The 15,357-nt window shown below is 44.2% G+C and overlaps 1 protein-coding gene across 1 annotated transcript; it reads right to left on the bottom strand.

Moving 5' to 3' along the window:
* Positions 1–2,940: 2,940 nt before the first annotated feature.
* LOC310770680 (uncharacterized protein) lies at positions 2,941–10,538 on the bottom strand. The gene is made up of 6 exons (XM_083663417.1): positions 10,514–10,538; positions 9,137–9,217; positions 6,732–6,847; positions 3,496–3,565; positions 3,280–3,352; positions 2,941–3,076 (listed from the first exon to the last, which is right to left on the bottom strand). The coding sequence occupies exons 2-6, from the start codon at positions 9,173–9,175 to the stop codon at positions 3,003–3,005; spliced, it is 372 nt and encodes a 123-aa protein (XP_083519543.1). The 5' UTR covers positions 9,176–9,217; positions 10,514–10,538; the 3' UTR covers positions 2,941–3,002.
* Positions 10,539–15,357: the final 4,819 nt, after the last annotated feature.

The raw sequence follows: 15,357 nt of genomic DNA, 5'->3' as shown, positions 1-15,357 counted from the left end.
TGGGATTATACTAACAAATGTTGCAATTGCGCTATGCGATATGATTTTAGTGGGAATGGTAATTTTTCTATTTCATTTTCACTTCAAATAATTTACAATAAGGTGTCTGGCGGTTCCGCGCGTCGCACATTTGCTTCGTTGCTCAGCGGGGGGAGCTGTGCGAGCAGCTAGAAATTAGCACGCAAAGCGCCTGGTATTTCTAGTATAATGTGATGTGATTTTTACTGGAGTATGAACCAAACATGCATGTTCCCTCACGCCTGGAGAAGAGGATTTATAAGCCGGGGCATACCACACGGATGTGACGTCATTCAACCGCCACATCCCAGTTTGTTTGCGTTTCCCAGTTACAAAGGAATGCACCATGTTGTATGCAAGCGTTCTTGAAAGGAGTTGCAGTCGCGTGTTATTTCCCTGTTCTATCCACGGTACTTCAGAAGTTTAATTACAAACACAAGACTCGTATGTGCGGAAGATATTATCACGAATATATCAAGTGGAACTGCCGCTCCGTTTAACTCTGGGGAGAAGAAGCTCCTCTCTTATGGGACTCAGGTTTAGCTGTGAAGCTAACGACATTAGCTGTGACGCTATTGGAGCTTTGAGTGAGTACGTTTGTCAGTAATAGTTCTGGAGGAAAGGTTCCTGTCACTGTGTGAAAATGAAAAAGACTCATGTCCAGAAGCTGCACAGAGAAGCCTTGTCTCCAGACATCATTCAAGAAGAGGTTCCCACTGAGCAGCAGGAGTGGAGCCCCAGTCTGGACCAGGAGGACCCAGAGCCCCCACACATGAAGGAGGAACACTGGATCAGTCAGGAGGGAGAGCAGCTTCAGGAGGACCCAGAGCCCCCACACATTAAAGAGGAACAGGCAGAACTCTGGGTCAGTCAAGAGGGAAAGCAGCTTCAGGAGGACCCAGAGCCCCCACACATTAAAGAGGAACAGGCAGAACTCTGGGTCAGTCAGGAGGGAGAGCAGCTTCAAGGGCTGGAGGAGGCTGATATCACCAAGTTCCCATTCACTCTCTACACTGTGCATGTGAAGAGTGAAGATGAGGAAGAGAAACCTCAGTGCCCACAGCTTCATCAAAGCCAAACTGAGGAGAACAGAGAGGAGCCTCTAGCCAGTAGCTCAAATGAACAGATGAAAACAGAAGCTGGTACCAAGCTGGTACCAAGCAGCTACCAAACCTGGTTTGGTAGCTGCACTGCCGCCAACCGGAAGACCCTGCAGCGCATCGTGAAAGCAGCCAGGAAGATCATTGGTGCCTCCCTCCCCTCCCTCCTGGAGATCTACAACACTCGCCTGGGTCGCAAAGCCACTAACATTGTGTGCGACCCCACCCATCCCTCTCATGGACTTTTCTGCCTGCTTCCGTCTGGGAGAAGATATCGGAGCCTCCGGGCCCGCACCACCAGACTAGCTAACAGCTTTGTCCACCAGGCTGTCAGGCTGTTAAACTCTCTTCCCTCTCTTCCCTCTGCCCCCAGTCTGGACTGTTAACTTTTCATTGTACAACTCCCCTCTCTTCCCTCTGCCCCCAGTCTGGACTTGAACCCATATCCTCACTCAGCACCAGTCACTTTATGCAAAACTACTATGTCGCTTTGTTCATTTTATTGCACTTTTCTGCCATCACTATTTGCACTATCTGACTTTTATTACAGTGATTACAGTGACCTTATTATGACCCCTATGGTAGTATTTTATTGTATGTTTTTTTAATCTAATTTATCTTCGTATTTTATGTCATGTGTTGTCTCCTATCTGTATATTGAGTGCACCGTGGATCGTGAGATACAGAATTTCGATGCTCTGTATGTCTTGTACATATGGTAGTGATTGACAATAAAATTGACTTTGACTTTGGTGGAGAGGACTGTGGAGTATCAGAACCAGCCAGGAACTTAGATCAAGCTAGTAGTTTACAACCAGCTAGTGATGACAAGACTTCAGACTCTTCTGGACCTGAGACTGAAGGCACTGATGAAAAATGGATGGGAACTAGTGAACCTCAGTCAGGGTTAGACTCACAAAGAAACAGTAAGTTCATCTACCCAAATCGCTCATTTATAGCGTTGTGAAATGTCGGGTGCATGGCGGGCGTGGATCTATAAATAGCACGAAATAATTTGCGCGGATTTATGGCGGGCGGACGGTTCATGCATACACACAGATTAGGGTGGCATAAAAGCTCATCCGAGCATCTCTACTGTGTACCTTTTGACATCTTCCCAGGTGATGGAGTCTTGAGAGAAGGGGTCCTCCTAATAAATAAATAAATAAACAAATAAAGGCTGCACTAAAATTACAATGTGGGAGGTAAAACCCAACAATGCCCCTTCATAATCTTACCTTTATCAGGCCAATGGCAGAAGCTGGTCTGAGGCGCAGGCTTCGTGGTGGAGCGGGAGAGTCAGGAGGCAACTCTGGGATCAGGTGAACTCCAAATGAAACCCGCTTCTTCTTCAGTCGCGGACTTGCTTCAAGTTCTCCACGTTCTCCACTTCTCTTACGTTTTTTGGCCGTCTCACATTTTTCTGAAGAATGAATTGAAAAGATGATTATTGTACATCAATACACTGCAATACCATTTAAGACTAAATAAGACATAAGATGGATTATAAAGCAATAGCATTTCAAATGCTAGGTTGGAAAAGAGCTATTGAACACTGCAAAAGCCTTTTAAACAAACATGCTGGGATACGTAAGTGTAATGCACAAACTAATTTAGTTAACTCACTTAACATTGTGTGTGAAAATACAAAGATTACAATGCATGCGGTTTACCATTTTTGAAAGGAGCAACATCCGGTTCACGACGTACATCCTGGGTTTTGAGATTCTTCTCTATGCTCCTTGATGACGTCCTCCACAGGGGCTCCATTTTGGAAGCATCTGGCTTTCCAGCGACTTTCCTGACTGACCCAGGTTTGGGTGTGCAGACCCTTGAGGCTGGCGTTTGAGGCACGCTGACAGAAGCCTTCTGTAGAGTCTCCACCTAAATGTTTTCCTCCAGGCAGTGCTGGATGTTGTCATTGTTGCATAGTTGCATTGTTCCATCTTCCAAATGGTCTAGAAACAAGCAAGAACAAAAGATTTATTTTAGATCAAAGACAGTCATTTTAATACAACTGAACTCCACAACAAAAACAGACGGGTAGCCTAGATATCTTGGCAAATAAAATAATTCTGATTCTGATGATATTTTTTAGTCTTACAAGTCTAACCACTGACTGAAAACAACCCCCCCCCCCACCAATCACAAATAGACTCACCTGTGGACACTTCAGATATCCTCTTTTCTCCCACCTCAGCAGCAGTGGTGTCGCTCACTTGATCTTGCAGAACCTAGGTGTCAGCACATTGTGATTAGCACACACTAATGATGCACATGTATACACAATCTGATTGATCAGGGTTGTAGGGCATATCCAAGGTGCAGAGCAGTACACAATGCTTTATAGATCGATTGATAATAACAAATGAATTACTTTGAATGTCTCAGTTTTGCCGGCTACTGAAGGCGTCTTCTTTGGTGTGGGTGCTGGAGGGCCCTCAAACCTGAAATGGCAATGAATAACAAAATGTTAATGGTCTCATTCACATTTAGTGTTCAAATGTGTTCTGTATCTGGATACGCTATCGGGATAATGATATCGCATATTATCCGATCACTTGCTTTGCATTTACACCTGGTATTTAGATGTGTTCTTCATGTCTGGATGCGGTCCACATTGTGATCTTATCTGATTGTGTGCGCACTGTGCAAAGCAGGCAAATAGCTGGAGAGGTGGAATTATGGACAAAACCAAACATGGCAGGTGTAAAATTGCCCTCAAGATTTTGATACTTTTATTTTCATGAAATGCTTTTAATGTCCACCTCTGACACACATTTCTTTCGACAGTGGGGGACAAAAGTTGCCCCCACATTTTTTTTTAATGTCCTCCACTGCATTTAAGGCAGAGACAACGATTTCATGGGAGGCAACAGAAATCATGCTTGCAGCTACTGTGAATGCTACTTCAGTGTTTCCCACAGGATTTTGAGCTGTTGTGGTGGGTGGCAGGCAAATGTATGTTTCTCCATATTTTGCACGATGGAGAAGACAACAGAATAACGTTTCATTTAGACCAAAAAATAAATAAAATGTATAATTTTTATTTTTGACCAGAGTGAAATGTTATATGGTCTCTGATTCTAAATATAGCTGAATTGCTTGGTTTGACCAAGTAAAACATTTTTTTACAAGAATTTTACGAAATGTAGATGGGGAAAATGAATGGCGGATGAAATCCCTTGGTTCGTATACGCCTGAAGAGGGAGTGACTTTGGCTCTCTATTTAGATGGCATCATTGCATGTTCACTCCAGTCTTCTAAAAGAGAGAACGTTTCATATTTGGTGAAGGGCTGCTCAGATCTTTACAGTGAATGGTTGTTAAAAGTTAAAATACTTTAAAATGCTCAGTGCAATGCATGGAGTAGTTGCATCACCCGTGGGCCAGGCAGTCAAAGCGAGCATTAGGCAGACTTGCTTTGATGTGTAACGAACAGTGTCTGGCTGATAGCGATGTTTAACCTGGTTACACACTAGGGATGTTCATCAATTATCGAAAATCGATAATTGATCGTTAAGGAATTGATTCGATCATGTGGAATTTTGATCGATTATTATTATTATTTTTTACTAGGACTAGGTTTGGGTGGAATTCGTTCCTCCTCGCCCCACTCCATTGCACAGCCGACTAACGTGAGGTGGAGCTTCATATAGTCTCTATTTTTCTGGCTGGGCACGGGCCTTTGTGCCAACAAAACTGTTTTAAACATGGGGAATTCACACTGGCATGCGCCGGGACATAAACAAACGCACCCAGCGGTCTGCAGACCTGTGTTTCCATTACAGTTTTTCGCAAAATAATTGCGATATTTCTACAACTTCGACAATGTGCAATTGCGACTTGTAGGCGTTTCCATTGAAGTTGAGTTGAACGCAATTCCCCGTTGCAGCAGCTGCCACAGTGATCACGCACGGGGATCTGCCCCAAATCCCGTCCCCTGCATGCTCAAATCCAACCAATGGTCAATGCAAAACACCACATGAAGTTACAACGCATATAAACGAGCCTGATTATCAATTCAAAAGAAAATGAGTGTCAACATATTGCTGGCTGCAGTGAATGCAGTGAGCGCGAGAGGCAGAGGAAAAAAGGTAGCCTACAACTGCGCGCACACAGACAGGCAGCCTGTCACCATGGACCGTTTCTGTCATTAAACATGATCTATTTTCCCCAGCTCCGCTTTTGCACAACACTCGTCTTTCTGCTAGGTAGCGTTGCTTAAAAGTTTTCCACTTGCTGCGGAGGTTTTGCCACGGTTTATCGAACCTTTTCTCCCTCATTTCCTTTCATTTTCCGCTCCGTTTCCAAAGGAGAAGATGGGTCACATGACATGCAAATGCGAAAAATCTGTTTCCATTACACTTTTGCGATAAACTGCTATATCGACACGTCTGAAAAACCACCTCATGAGAGCGCAAAAACTTTTTGCGATATTTGGGAGGTTTTTCGAAATTTACGTGTTTCCATTACCCACTTTCTATTGCGATATTTAGATTTTGCGCATTTCTGAAAGTAATGGAAACACGACTAGTGAGGCTCAGGCCTGTTGATTTGACTCTTGTGCTGTCAGCTAAGCTGGAAGACGCCGATTGCCTTACATCATGTAACCTGACATGTAACATGTTTGTTTACCTGGCCACAGTGCTAGTGTCTGATATTCTTACTACACAGCAGCATCGCCATTATAGCTGGCCGAGAACACGCAACGTTATTACCAGACCAGAGTAAAATATATATATATATATATATATATATATTATTACTACGCTATCGATAATTGATCGTTCATTTTCCTGATTTTCGATTATGGAAATTGTTCAAAATTAACATCCCTATTACACACGCAGTCAAAGCAGTCTGACGACCGCTGTCGACGCGCCGAGGTGTATGAGAGCAGACACTCTTCTCGCTGTGATGTGATTTCCTGGTTGCAGACTTTCCGAGTAGACGCGGCCGCCTCCCCCACGTGCATCTCAATGAATGACGATGCATTTAATCAATCAAATGTCTTGAAAACGACATTCTACTCTGCCTCTGATTGGCCCTGATATCACTCAATCACTCCGCTGTCCTGTGTGTGTGTGAGAGAGAGAGAGAGAGAGAGAGAGAGAGAGAGAGAGAGAGAGGACCAATGTGGAGTTTTGCGAGGGGGAAATGATTTGGCACTCATTGGTGCATTTCGGCACTGCGCCATAAATGTGTCAAGTATGGGAAACACTGTACTTCAGTGACTCCTTCACTATAGATAGAGTCGGTCTGTGTGGGAACGCCCACAAATTGTTACTACGGCTGGTGCCCGAGTGGGGTAAAACCCCCCATCTATCTCAATGGGCTGACTCACCAAAGGATGGTGCTGCAGCTCTACACTACAGGATTGGGGAATCTAGAGCAGGTACATAGACGTCCGTTCAGCCAAGCTACCCCAGTAATATTGTGTATAAATGGGTTGTAACATTTCCAACTTCCAAAAGTACAGGCAGTTCAGGAACATATTACTATTGAGAAGGCAAAACTGATGTGAGTAAAGTAACTTTGTGGTGAAGAGAATTGATGTCAATGGTGAGAGGAACTGTGAAACTTCTGTTTGTACCCATTGAGCAAAACTAACCTGAAAGAACGATAAATGACAGTGATCACATCTCCATGCTTCAAACATTCAGACTGCTCCAAATCCTCTCCGTTGACACGGGTTGGATGCTCTGTGCTCAAATTCGTTAGAATGACCTGGGGGGGAAACAGAAATGAAAGAGTTATCTCAAATACACATATGCTGTGTTCATTTAGCTTGAAAAAGGAGAATACCGGTGTGATTTAGAGTTAAAGTCTATTTATTCATTTTGCAATGCATGCCCTATGCAAGTAGATTTACCACTTTTCATGTTTAAGATACATAGTGTTGTCAGAGCTAGCTTCAAAGTAACTTAATGTTTAAAATGCATTGTGTTGTCAGAGCTAGCACCAATGCAGCACTGATATGAAAAGTCTCAACTCTGTCAAAATGAAATAACAATAAAACAGAAATTTTGACAAAATAATAATAATACATTTAAATAAATTAATGTCTCACATTTGCTATGACAGATCTAGCTTGGGCATTTCTCAAGTCTGTGGAATTTGTTTTTCACACTGCAAAAATGAACGGCATGGCTTCTTCTGAATTGAGGAAAACCCTGTTGTGCTTAGAAAACTATAGCATATGATGGATGTTGCAGTTGAGTAAACGGGGTAGTTGGATTCAGAAATCAGGGAAAGGGTATACTTAAGCCCAAAAAAGTTTGAGAACCACTGAACTAGAACCAATAGCTTCAATCATTGACATCACGTGGAAGATTTATAATCTCAAATTAGAATCACAATACTTTTCTATCCAGGTTCAGTCTCCCCAGGCCTATAGCCGCTACATTTTTACATTAATTTACATTTACTTGAATTTTGTTATGGGTAGATTTATACATAATTGCAAATTCTACATTGATTTTTTTTTGGGGGGATTCTAGAAATGGTCTGGCTATAGTGTTGTAGTGAGTGAATTTTTACAGCAACTGTAATGCAGCTTTATATAAGGACATTTGGTGCCAGACTTTCATCAATAAATGTATGTTTTCTTTAAAAAATAAATAAATAAATCAGTAAATTGAATTTGTAAACCTGAACCCATGATTTCAAAGTGGTGTATTTTTATTGAGTGTAACTTCTTATCAATATACATTCTTTGACCCTGTTCACAGAATGGTAAATGGCCTGCATTTATATAGCGCTTTTATCCAAAGCGCTTTACAATCAGTAGGTTGTAAACCAGCTCAGTGGCCTTGTGGTCTGAGTGTCCGCCCTGAGACTGGGAGGTCGTGAGTTCGATCCCCGGCCGAGTCATACCAAAGACTATAAAAATGGGACCCATTTGCCTCCCTGCTTGGCACTCCGCATCAAAGGGTTGGAATTGGGGGGTTAAATCACCATGTGATTCCCGAGCGCCGCTCACCGCTCCTCCAGGGGATGGGTCAAATGCGGAGAACAAATTTCACACATTGTGTGACAATCAGTGGGACTTTACCTTTACAGGTACATTCACCCATTCACACACCGATGGTGGCAGGCTACCACAGCACGCAGGGTGCTGGCACACCATCAGGAGCAATGTGGGATTCAGTATCTTGCCCAAGGACACTTCGACATGCAGACTGGAGGAGGTGGGAATCGAACCACCTACCTCTTTTATCCAAAGCGATTAGTGGACGAGCCACGCTATACCTCCTGAGAAGTAGAGAGCTGTTTCCCTGTCAGAGCTACTCTGCTGTTCCTAACTGGGAGTGTGCTGGGTGCATTCTACTGCAGGTACTGGGTAGGCCACACTGACTAACTCATAAAACCCCACATCCCCCCAAAAATCACAACTATCCCTTTAACTGTGCCGAATGTGTGCAGGCGCATGATCTGATTTCACCAAGTAACAGTTGTTCCTGGACCAACATTTCTTCCTAGTATGGGCTGGGGAAACCCCGCCCCAAACTCATTTGATTGGTCGCCACAATTGCTCCTTAAAACGTGAGTCAAGGAAAAAATGTGGTTAAGATTAGGGTTAGGGTGTGGAAAAAGTGCAGCTGTCAGCGAGCTCGGTCCTATGGCTAAATGGATAATCTAATCTGAGAACTGGGGTTCGGCTCCCGGTCGAACCACACACATTTGTATAAAACATTAGGTTTAGGCAAGTACAACAATGTGGTTGGGGTTAGGGTTTGGGTCTGGTTGGATAAGAAAACCCTAATCTTAAACCACATCTTTTTTACTTGCCACATGTTTTCAGGAAGAAGCAATTGTGGCGACCAATGAAATTAGTTTGGGGGCGGGGTTTTCCCGGTCCATACTAGGAAGAAATGTTGGTCCAGGAACAACTGTTACTTGGTGAAATCAGTTGGTGCATGTGCAGACACAACCAGGAAGAACACAGCCGGTATTATCCTTTAAACATGTCTCCTGTGGCAGGTTCATGTCAGTGAGTGTTCAATATGTAGTTACCTCTTTATTTTCATTGAGTTCAATTCTGCAATGCTCCATGGAGACTTGAGGATTGTGAAGGCAAATATCACAATCAGGTGTCTATGAGATCAGAGAGAAGCAAGTTGTCAGTGCAACAAACAAACTTAGAAGAATTGTTCATCACATCTGATCAAAAGACAAGCTCATTTTCTACAACCAGAGAAACAGTACTGTAATTCTATGCCATGTGATTTATGTTGGTACTGTGTGTAAGAACAGGAACAAAATGTGTTTCAGATGTTTTTGTCAAAAGAGTAGTGACTTCTTCATTGACAGTGCACGTCGGCGTCTGCTCTAGCCCCATAACGTGACCCTACTAACCTACTGTACTCCGATATTCTCGTACAGCAGTCAGGGTCACACAGCGTTCGATTCGTCAATGAGTGGGAGACGCTGTTCAAAATGCTCTCGTACCCGTATCCGACGTCCGATTGCAGAACCGAAGACATGATAGTCCCCCTACTGAAGCCAGTAATTTGGGTGAGCCGGTGACATGCCGAGTTTTGCACCCCCGCCGAGAATTGCATCCCCACCTTCCGGGAGCATATTGTAATGATTTATACGGAAACTTAACTGTTTAAAAATGATATAATTGACTGGGTAGACGTGATCTCCAAGCCAGGGGGTCTGTCCTGGCTCATGGATACCGACTTTGATGTATTAGATCCGCGTGGAGGTGACTTCCATGCTTGGGGCTCTCTTCTGGCTCATGGAAGCCGACTTTGGTGCTTAAAATCCGGGTACAGAGGACCTCGAGACCTGGGGATCTCTCCTGGCTTTATGGAGGGGGGTGCACATCTCGGCAGTTTGTACCTGCCGAGATTTGCATCCCTGTTTTTAAGTTAAAACTAGTCTGGGCACCTTCCACCCCGCTTTTTGTCATGGGGGCGTAAACCCCGGACCCAGAATTAACACCGGATGGCAATGCGCCTAACAACGTCTTTGTTGCCGTTAGCTTGACAACGCTGCCATCCGGTCTAGGGCGGGCTCTAGGCGGGAACCAGTAGGGTGACAAAATCAATTGTGGGCGGGAGCCAGGCTCTTTCTCGCCGAGAAGAGCCTGGTGACGCGAGGTTAAGTTAAAACCATTGACAGTACAGTCCCAAAATATGGTGGGGGTGCAATTCTCGGCGGGGGTGCAAAACTCGCCATGACACCGGAACAACTGGCGACCGTCAGCCAAATGCGTCTGTGGTTTCCACAGCTACGCCAGCTGTTGAAAGGACGCAACAGAATACGTAGCTGTCCTTGTGAATGCCTCCGTTTCGTTCCCCAAATAACATATCAAAACATACCTGTCTGAATGAGTTGTCTCATGAGACCTGAGGAACCGTGTCACGCAGGCTAAACACTCACCTCTCCACCAGCATCCACCCACCCGCACGCTCTCAGCGGACTCACGTTCTATCTCTCTACACACATACCTCCAAAATAGCTTCCCTCCCCTCAACCAATCCCCGAAGAGAATACCACCCCCACCTGTCTCTCTGGTGCGTTCATGTGCCGTAGGAAACTAGCAATCTAGCACACAACATAAACCCCGTAATACAACACAATCCCACATTTACCCCAAAACCCACATCGCTACAATATATAAAATAATAATTAATTACTGGGTCCCTGATGCTGTGACATCCTGTATGGTAAGCCAACTTCTGGATATGTAGTCTGGTTATTCTGAAAATATTTACTAAATCCAGTAGCCTAAATCATGTAGTATCATACATTTACTGTGTTGGTGGCGGTAATGCACCAATTCGTTGTTTGCCAACCGCCAATAATAAAACTTAAGAAGAAGAAGAGGGGAAGTGACGTTTCAATCAAATCATATTCAAATGACCAATCCGGCAGGGACTATCCTAACGGTCTTCAAATCACCACCCTCTTTGAAGGATTGTTCCGCTAAATCCGTAAACAAAATAGTCCCTCCTTGACATGCGTTATGTGAATCGGAGGAGGGCCACACATATCTCCAAAAACAGTTGAATACAAAACCATGCCTATTGTACCTCAAAGCGTACAATAATTTGGTTTGGTAACAGTTTGATTTCCGCATGTGTTTTGGCGGAGGGATCTAACCGTATGCTTGCTAAATATAGGCGGCAGCTCCGCTCCAAGTAGTCATTGCTGATCTAGACGAGAAGCAGGGCAGTTCGGTGTTAGCGACTACAGTAGCCTACATTTTGTTTCTGCTGATCGGAATATCGCAGTTTGTGTTTGTGGATTCCAGAAATCGGCGTGACTGAACGGTTTTGCAGGTAAGGTCATGTTATATGCTAGCTAGCTCATCTATGAGCGATATTTCCCCCTGGTGTTGATGAGAGTTCGCACCTGCCGTGGGTTGCACCGTCCAGCTGTGCATCCATTGAAACCTATGGTTGAAACGTAACCTAGTTTGAGCGTGAAGTCTCACTAAGTCCGAGTTTACGCAATACTAAAATATTCGGGTTGCACCAAGTGAAATAGTTACAAGTAGGCATAAGTTAGAACTTAAATTGTACACCTACGTGTAAAGTCCTCCATAATGTAGGTAGTAATTAGCACAGCTGTTCTGATCAGTTATTACACCCTTTGATATTTATGACTCAGGCTTTTGTTTTCCACAAACTGCCTCGCTGCATACATTTTAAAATAAAATAACGGCAACAATTTAGCGAGGCAGGATGGTCGTAAATTAGCCTACAACGAGAAAGGAGTGGAGTGCCAATATGTGTTGATGTTGAATCATTTGAAGAAGTGGAAGGTGTATTTGAGGCGAAAATAATGAGTCTGTTTAGAGTTGGTGTAAGAGGAGAGTACTTCAGTGTGTTTGTGTTTTGAAGGAGAAATCCCTGATCGAGTGTTTTTGGATAGTGTCAGCTACAGTGTAGGCTATAGGAAGAGGGACTATGAGAGGGCTCCTCTCAGGTGTTGTTCTTGTCAGGAGGACGGTCATGTTGCTGCAGTGTGCAGAGGAGAAAGGACATGTGGACGGTGTGGTGGACACGTGCAGGAGTGAGACATGTAAACATGAAGTCAAATGTCTGCACTGTGTGAGGGGAGTCACAACACAGGATCAGCTCAGTGTCCACGTAGAGTTAAAGGAACACTCTTTAACTCTAAAAACGCTTGTCGTTTTCCTTTGCTTATGGTCCATTGTGGATATTGGCAGAGTTTGAGTGCGTTCTGAAGATGTTTTTCCTCCTCCTGTCTGTCCTTCTCATCTGTGATGATGCTGGCCCGGTTGTACAGTGTTCTGACGACTGAGAGTTTGTGTGCTGTGTGGTGTTCTGATGTCTTTATCTTTATTGTTTATTTGAGCAGGGACAGTACACAATAAATATATTGCACCAGAAGTGGCTAAAAGCTCATTTGCATCTGTAGACCCTGGGTGCACAGAGTCCTGTGAGCACACAGTACATATCAAATAGAGAAATTAAAAGAAAATCCTCGTGTCTAAACAGTCAAGATGCATAATAAAATCAATGAAGCTTACAAGGTAATACACATACAATGTGTACAATCCTCCTCCAGAGGAGGTACTGATCTGTGTGTGTGGGTTTCCTATATACTGTAATTTTGATGCTGCCGTCTTCTCTGTGGTGAATGTTCATGTCCAGGAATGATATGGTCCGGTTTATTTCCTCTTCGTGTGTGAATTTCATATTGCCGGTGCTGTCTATTGTGTAGATGGTCCGTGTTTTTGTGTGTCCAGTTTTTATTTTTTCCAGCATGTCATCCACATATCTTTTCCAGAGTGTCGGTTTGAAATGTGATGGTGCTGTGTGGATGGCTTTCATCTCCAGGTCCTCCATGAAAAAACTACTCATAATAGCTGAAAGTGGGTCTCCCATTGCGAATCCTTTTTGTCTCTATAGTTTACCTTTGAATTGAAAATATGTTGATTTAGCAATGAAATGTAATGGGGTGGAAATGTCATTGGCTGTCGAGTTTGTGCATTTTTTCAGGGTTTTATTCAAGATTCAAGATTCAAGATTTTTATTGTCACTCCATGGTACAAGTATCACGTGTGAAATTCTTGTGCTGTAGACTCCGTTTACGACATAGTACAAATATAACAATGAGTGCAAAAACAATAAGCAATAAGCAACAATAAGCAATAAGGCAGTATAGTGATAAGACAGTCCGAGACAGTGGCATATTCACTGCACATAGGTGCACATGTCATGTGCATACGTTAGACGTGCTTAAACATTTTAAATTCGACGTATTTGACATACAGGTGCAAATAGCATGTACCTTATTAAACATACAATTAAACATTAGACATACGTAATGGTAGCAGCTGCAGTACGGTACGGTACGACTACTACACTATTTGTGTATGTTAAGGAGTCTCGTGGCCTGCGGGAAGAAACTGTTCCTCAAGCGATTTGTGCGTGCTTTTGGAACCCTGTATCTCCTCCCTGAGGGTAGCAGGGAGAACAGGCTGTTGTGGGGATGGTTTGTGTCTTTGATGATCTTCAGGGACCTCCTGAGGCACCGCTGGTTATACAGTTCATGCAGTTCTGGCAACTCACATCCTGTTACGTGCTGGGCCGCGCGCCTCACCCTCCGTAGCGCCCTGCGGGCCATGGTGGTACAGTTCCCGTACCAGGTGGTGAAGCCGCCAGTCAGCAGGCTTTCAATGGTGCCTCTGTAGAAGTCCCTGAGGATTTCTTTCCTTAGCCCAAATTTCTTCAGGCGTCTGAGTCCGTGTAGTCGCTGTTGGGCCTTTTTGACAACAGTGGCGGTGTGACCGGCCCAGGTCAGGTCCTGGTGGATGTTGACTCCCAGGTACTTGAAGCTGTCCACCCTTTCCACCACTACAGGAGAGGAGAGAGGGGGGGTGGCGGGGGGGAGGAGAGAGGGGGGGGAGGAGTGGTGGTGAGAGGTGGCTGAGGTAGGAGGGGAGGCGCTCTGGCAGAGGGGTCGAACCTGGCGTAGAACGCGTTTGAGTTCGTCTGGCAGGGTGGGAGACGCGTTGGCTTTTTGCTGTTTTTCTCCTTTAAAGTCTTTGGCAGCATGCAGTCCCCTCCACAGGTCTCTGGGGTTGTTGGAGTCTAGTTTTGCCTCCAGCTGCCTTCCATATTCTCTCCGTGCTTTTTTTATTGTAACTCGGAGGGCGTACTTCGTCTGCTTGTATTGTTCTGGCGTCCTGGACTTGAAGGCGGTGGTCCGGGCGTGAAGTGCAGCCCGTACCTCACTGTTGATCCATGGTTTCTGGTTCGGCATTGTTTTAACTGTTTTTGTGGGGACTATGTCCTCTGTGCAATGTTTAATAAAACATGACACCGTTTCAGCGTATTCTTCCAGATTCCAATTAATAACTCATTAACTCAAATCAACTCTCAATAACTGTCAAACTAGATGAAGGACAGAATGTTTGACAGTTATTGAGAGTTGATTTGAGTTAATGAGTTATTCATTTGAGTTAGTGTGGACCAGTGATGTCACTGGTCCACACTTTAACACTCAATAACTGTCAAATTAAATCACAGACTTCAAAACAGTTTACAGTTTTCTAAAATACTACTGATGTTCTAATGATACAAAGCTGGTTGAAAATGGGCAGAGTGTTCCTTTAAGCCATCACACATGCAATACTTTCAAGACCTTCTTCAACCTGCTGTTAATGGTGGCTTTTATCCTACAATGGGGCTATTATTTAAAATGATATGAAGTCAAATGGGAACTTTGACAGTATAACTGGCTAGCTTGCAGGTGCTTGTGCTACTTGTACGATGTTAAAAAGTAAAAAAGTGGCATCATGTCTGGTGAGGCAAAACAACTGCCTAAAATTCATAATAGCAGAAATGGCGTTAAAATGTAAGGTATTTTCAGCTTGGTGGCCTTTATCAAGTCATATATGACTCATATATGACTTGAAAAAGGTCACCAGGCAAGACACTGTGACCTGTGACCTGTACACAAAAACACATTGCCACACATTTTGACGGAGATGGTCTTATTACCTGATGCTGTGGTGTCCGAGAGGGTGCCAGCATCCAGTGAGGAAGAGCTTGGCTGGGTTTCCCAAAAGCTTCTTAGCGCTAAGAAGCTAATTTAACCCTTCTTAAGCTGGAGAGCATTAGCGGACGTTGCCAGTTGCGGGGATCCTAGAGTTGGAAACAACACTGACTGCGTTAGAGAAACGCAGGGATCCGTGTTGGTCATAGCCACCTGTGGAGTCGCTGGAGTGTGAATTGGCCCCGGGTTGA

The sequence above is a fragment of the Poromitra crassiceps genome, assembly GCF_964638095.1.
Source record: "Poromitra crassiceps genome assembly, contig: HAP1_SCAFFOLD_171, whole genome shotgun sequence".
Classification (NCBI taxonomy): domain Eukaryota; kingdom Metazoa; phylum Chordata; class Actinopteri; order Beryciformes; family Melamphaidae; genus Poromitra; species Poromitra crassiceps.
Note: the sequence above shows the minus strand (reverse complement) of the source record. Positions and strands in the feature narration are given on the sequence as shown.

Excerpts from the sequence above, each read along its gene's own strand:
- LOC310770680 (XM_083663417.1), bottom strand. The coding sequence starts at position 9,175 with ATGGAGCATTGCAGAATTGAACTCAATGAAAATAAAGAG. Across the intron at positions 6,848-9,136 it reads AACTCAATGAAAATAAAGAG|GTCATTCTAACGAATTTGAG; the intron begins GTAACTACATAT and ends TTTCCCCCCCAG. Across the intron at positions 3,566-6,731 it reads GTCATTTATCGTTCTTTCAG|GTTTGAGGGCCCTCCAGCAC; the intron begins GTTAGTTTTGCT and ends TTGCCATTTCAG.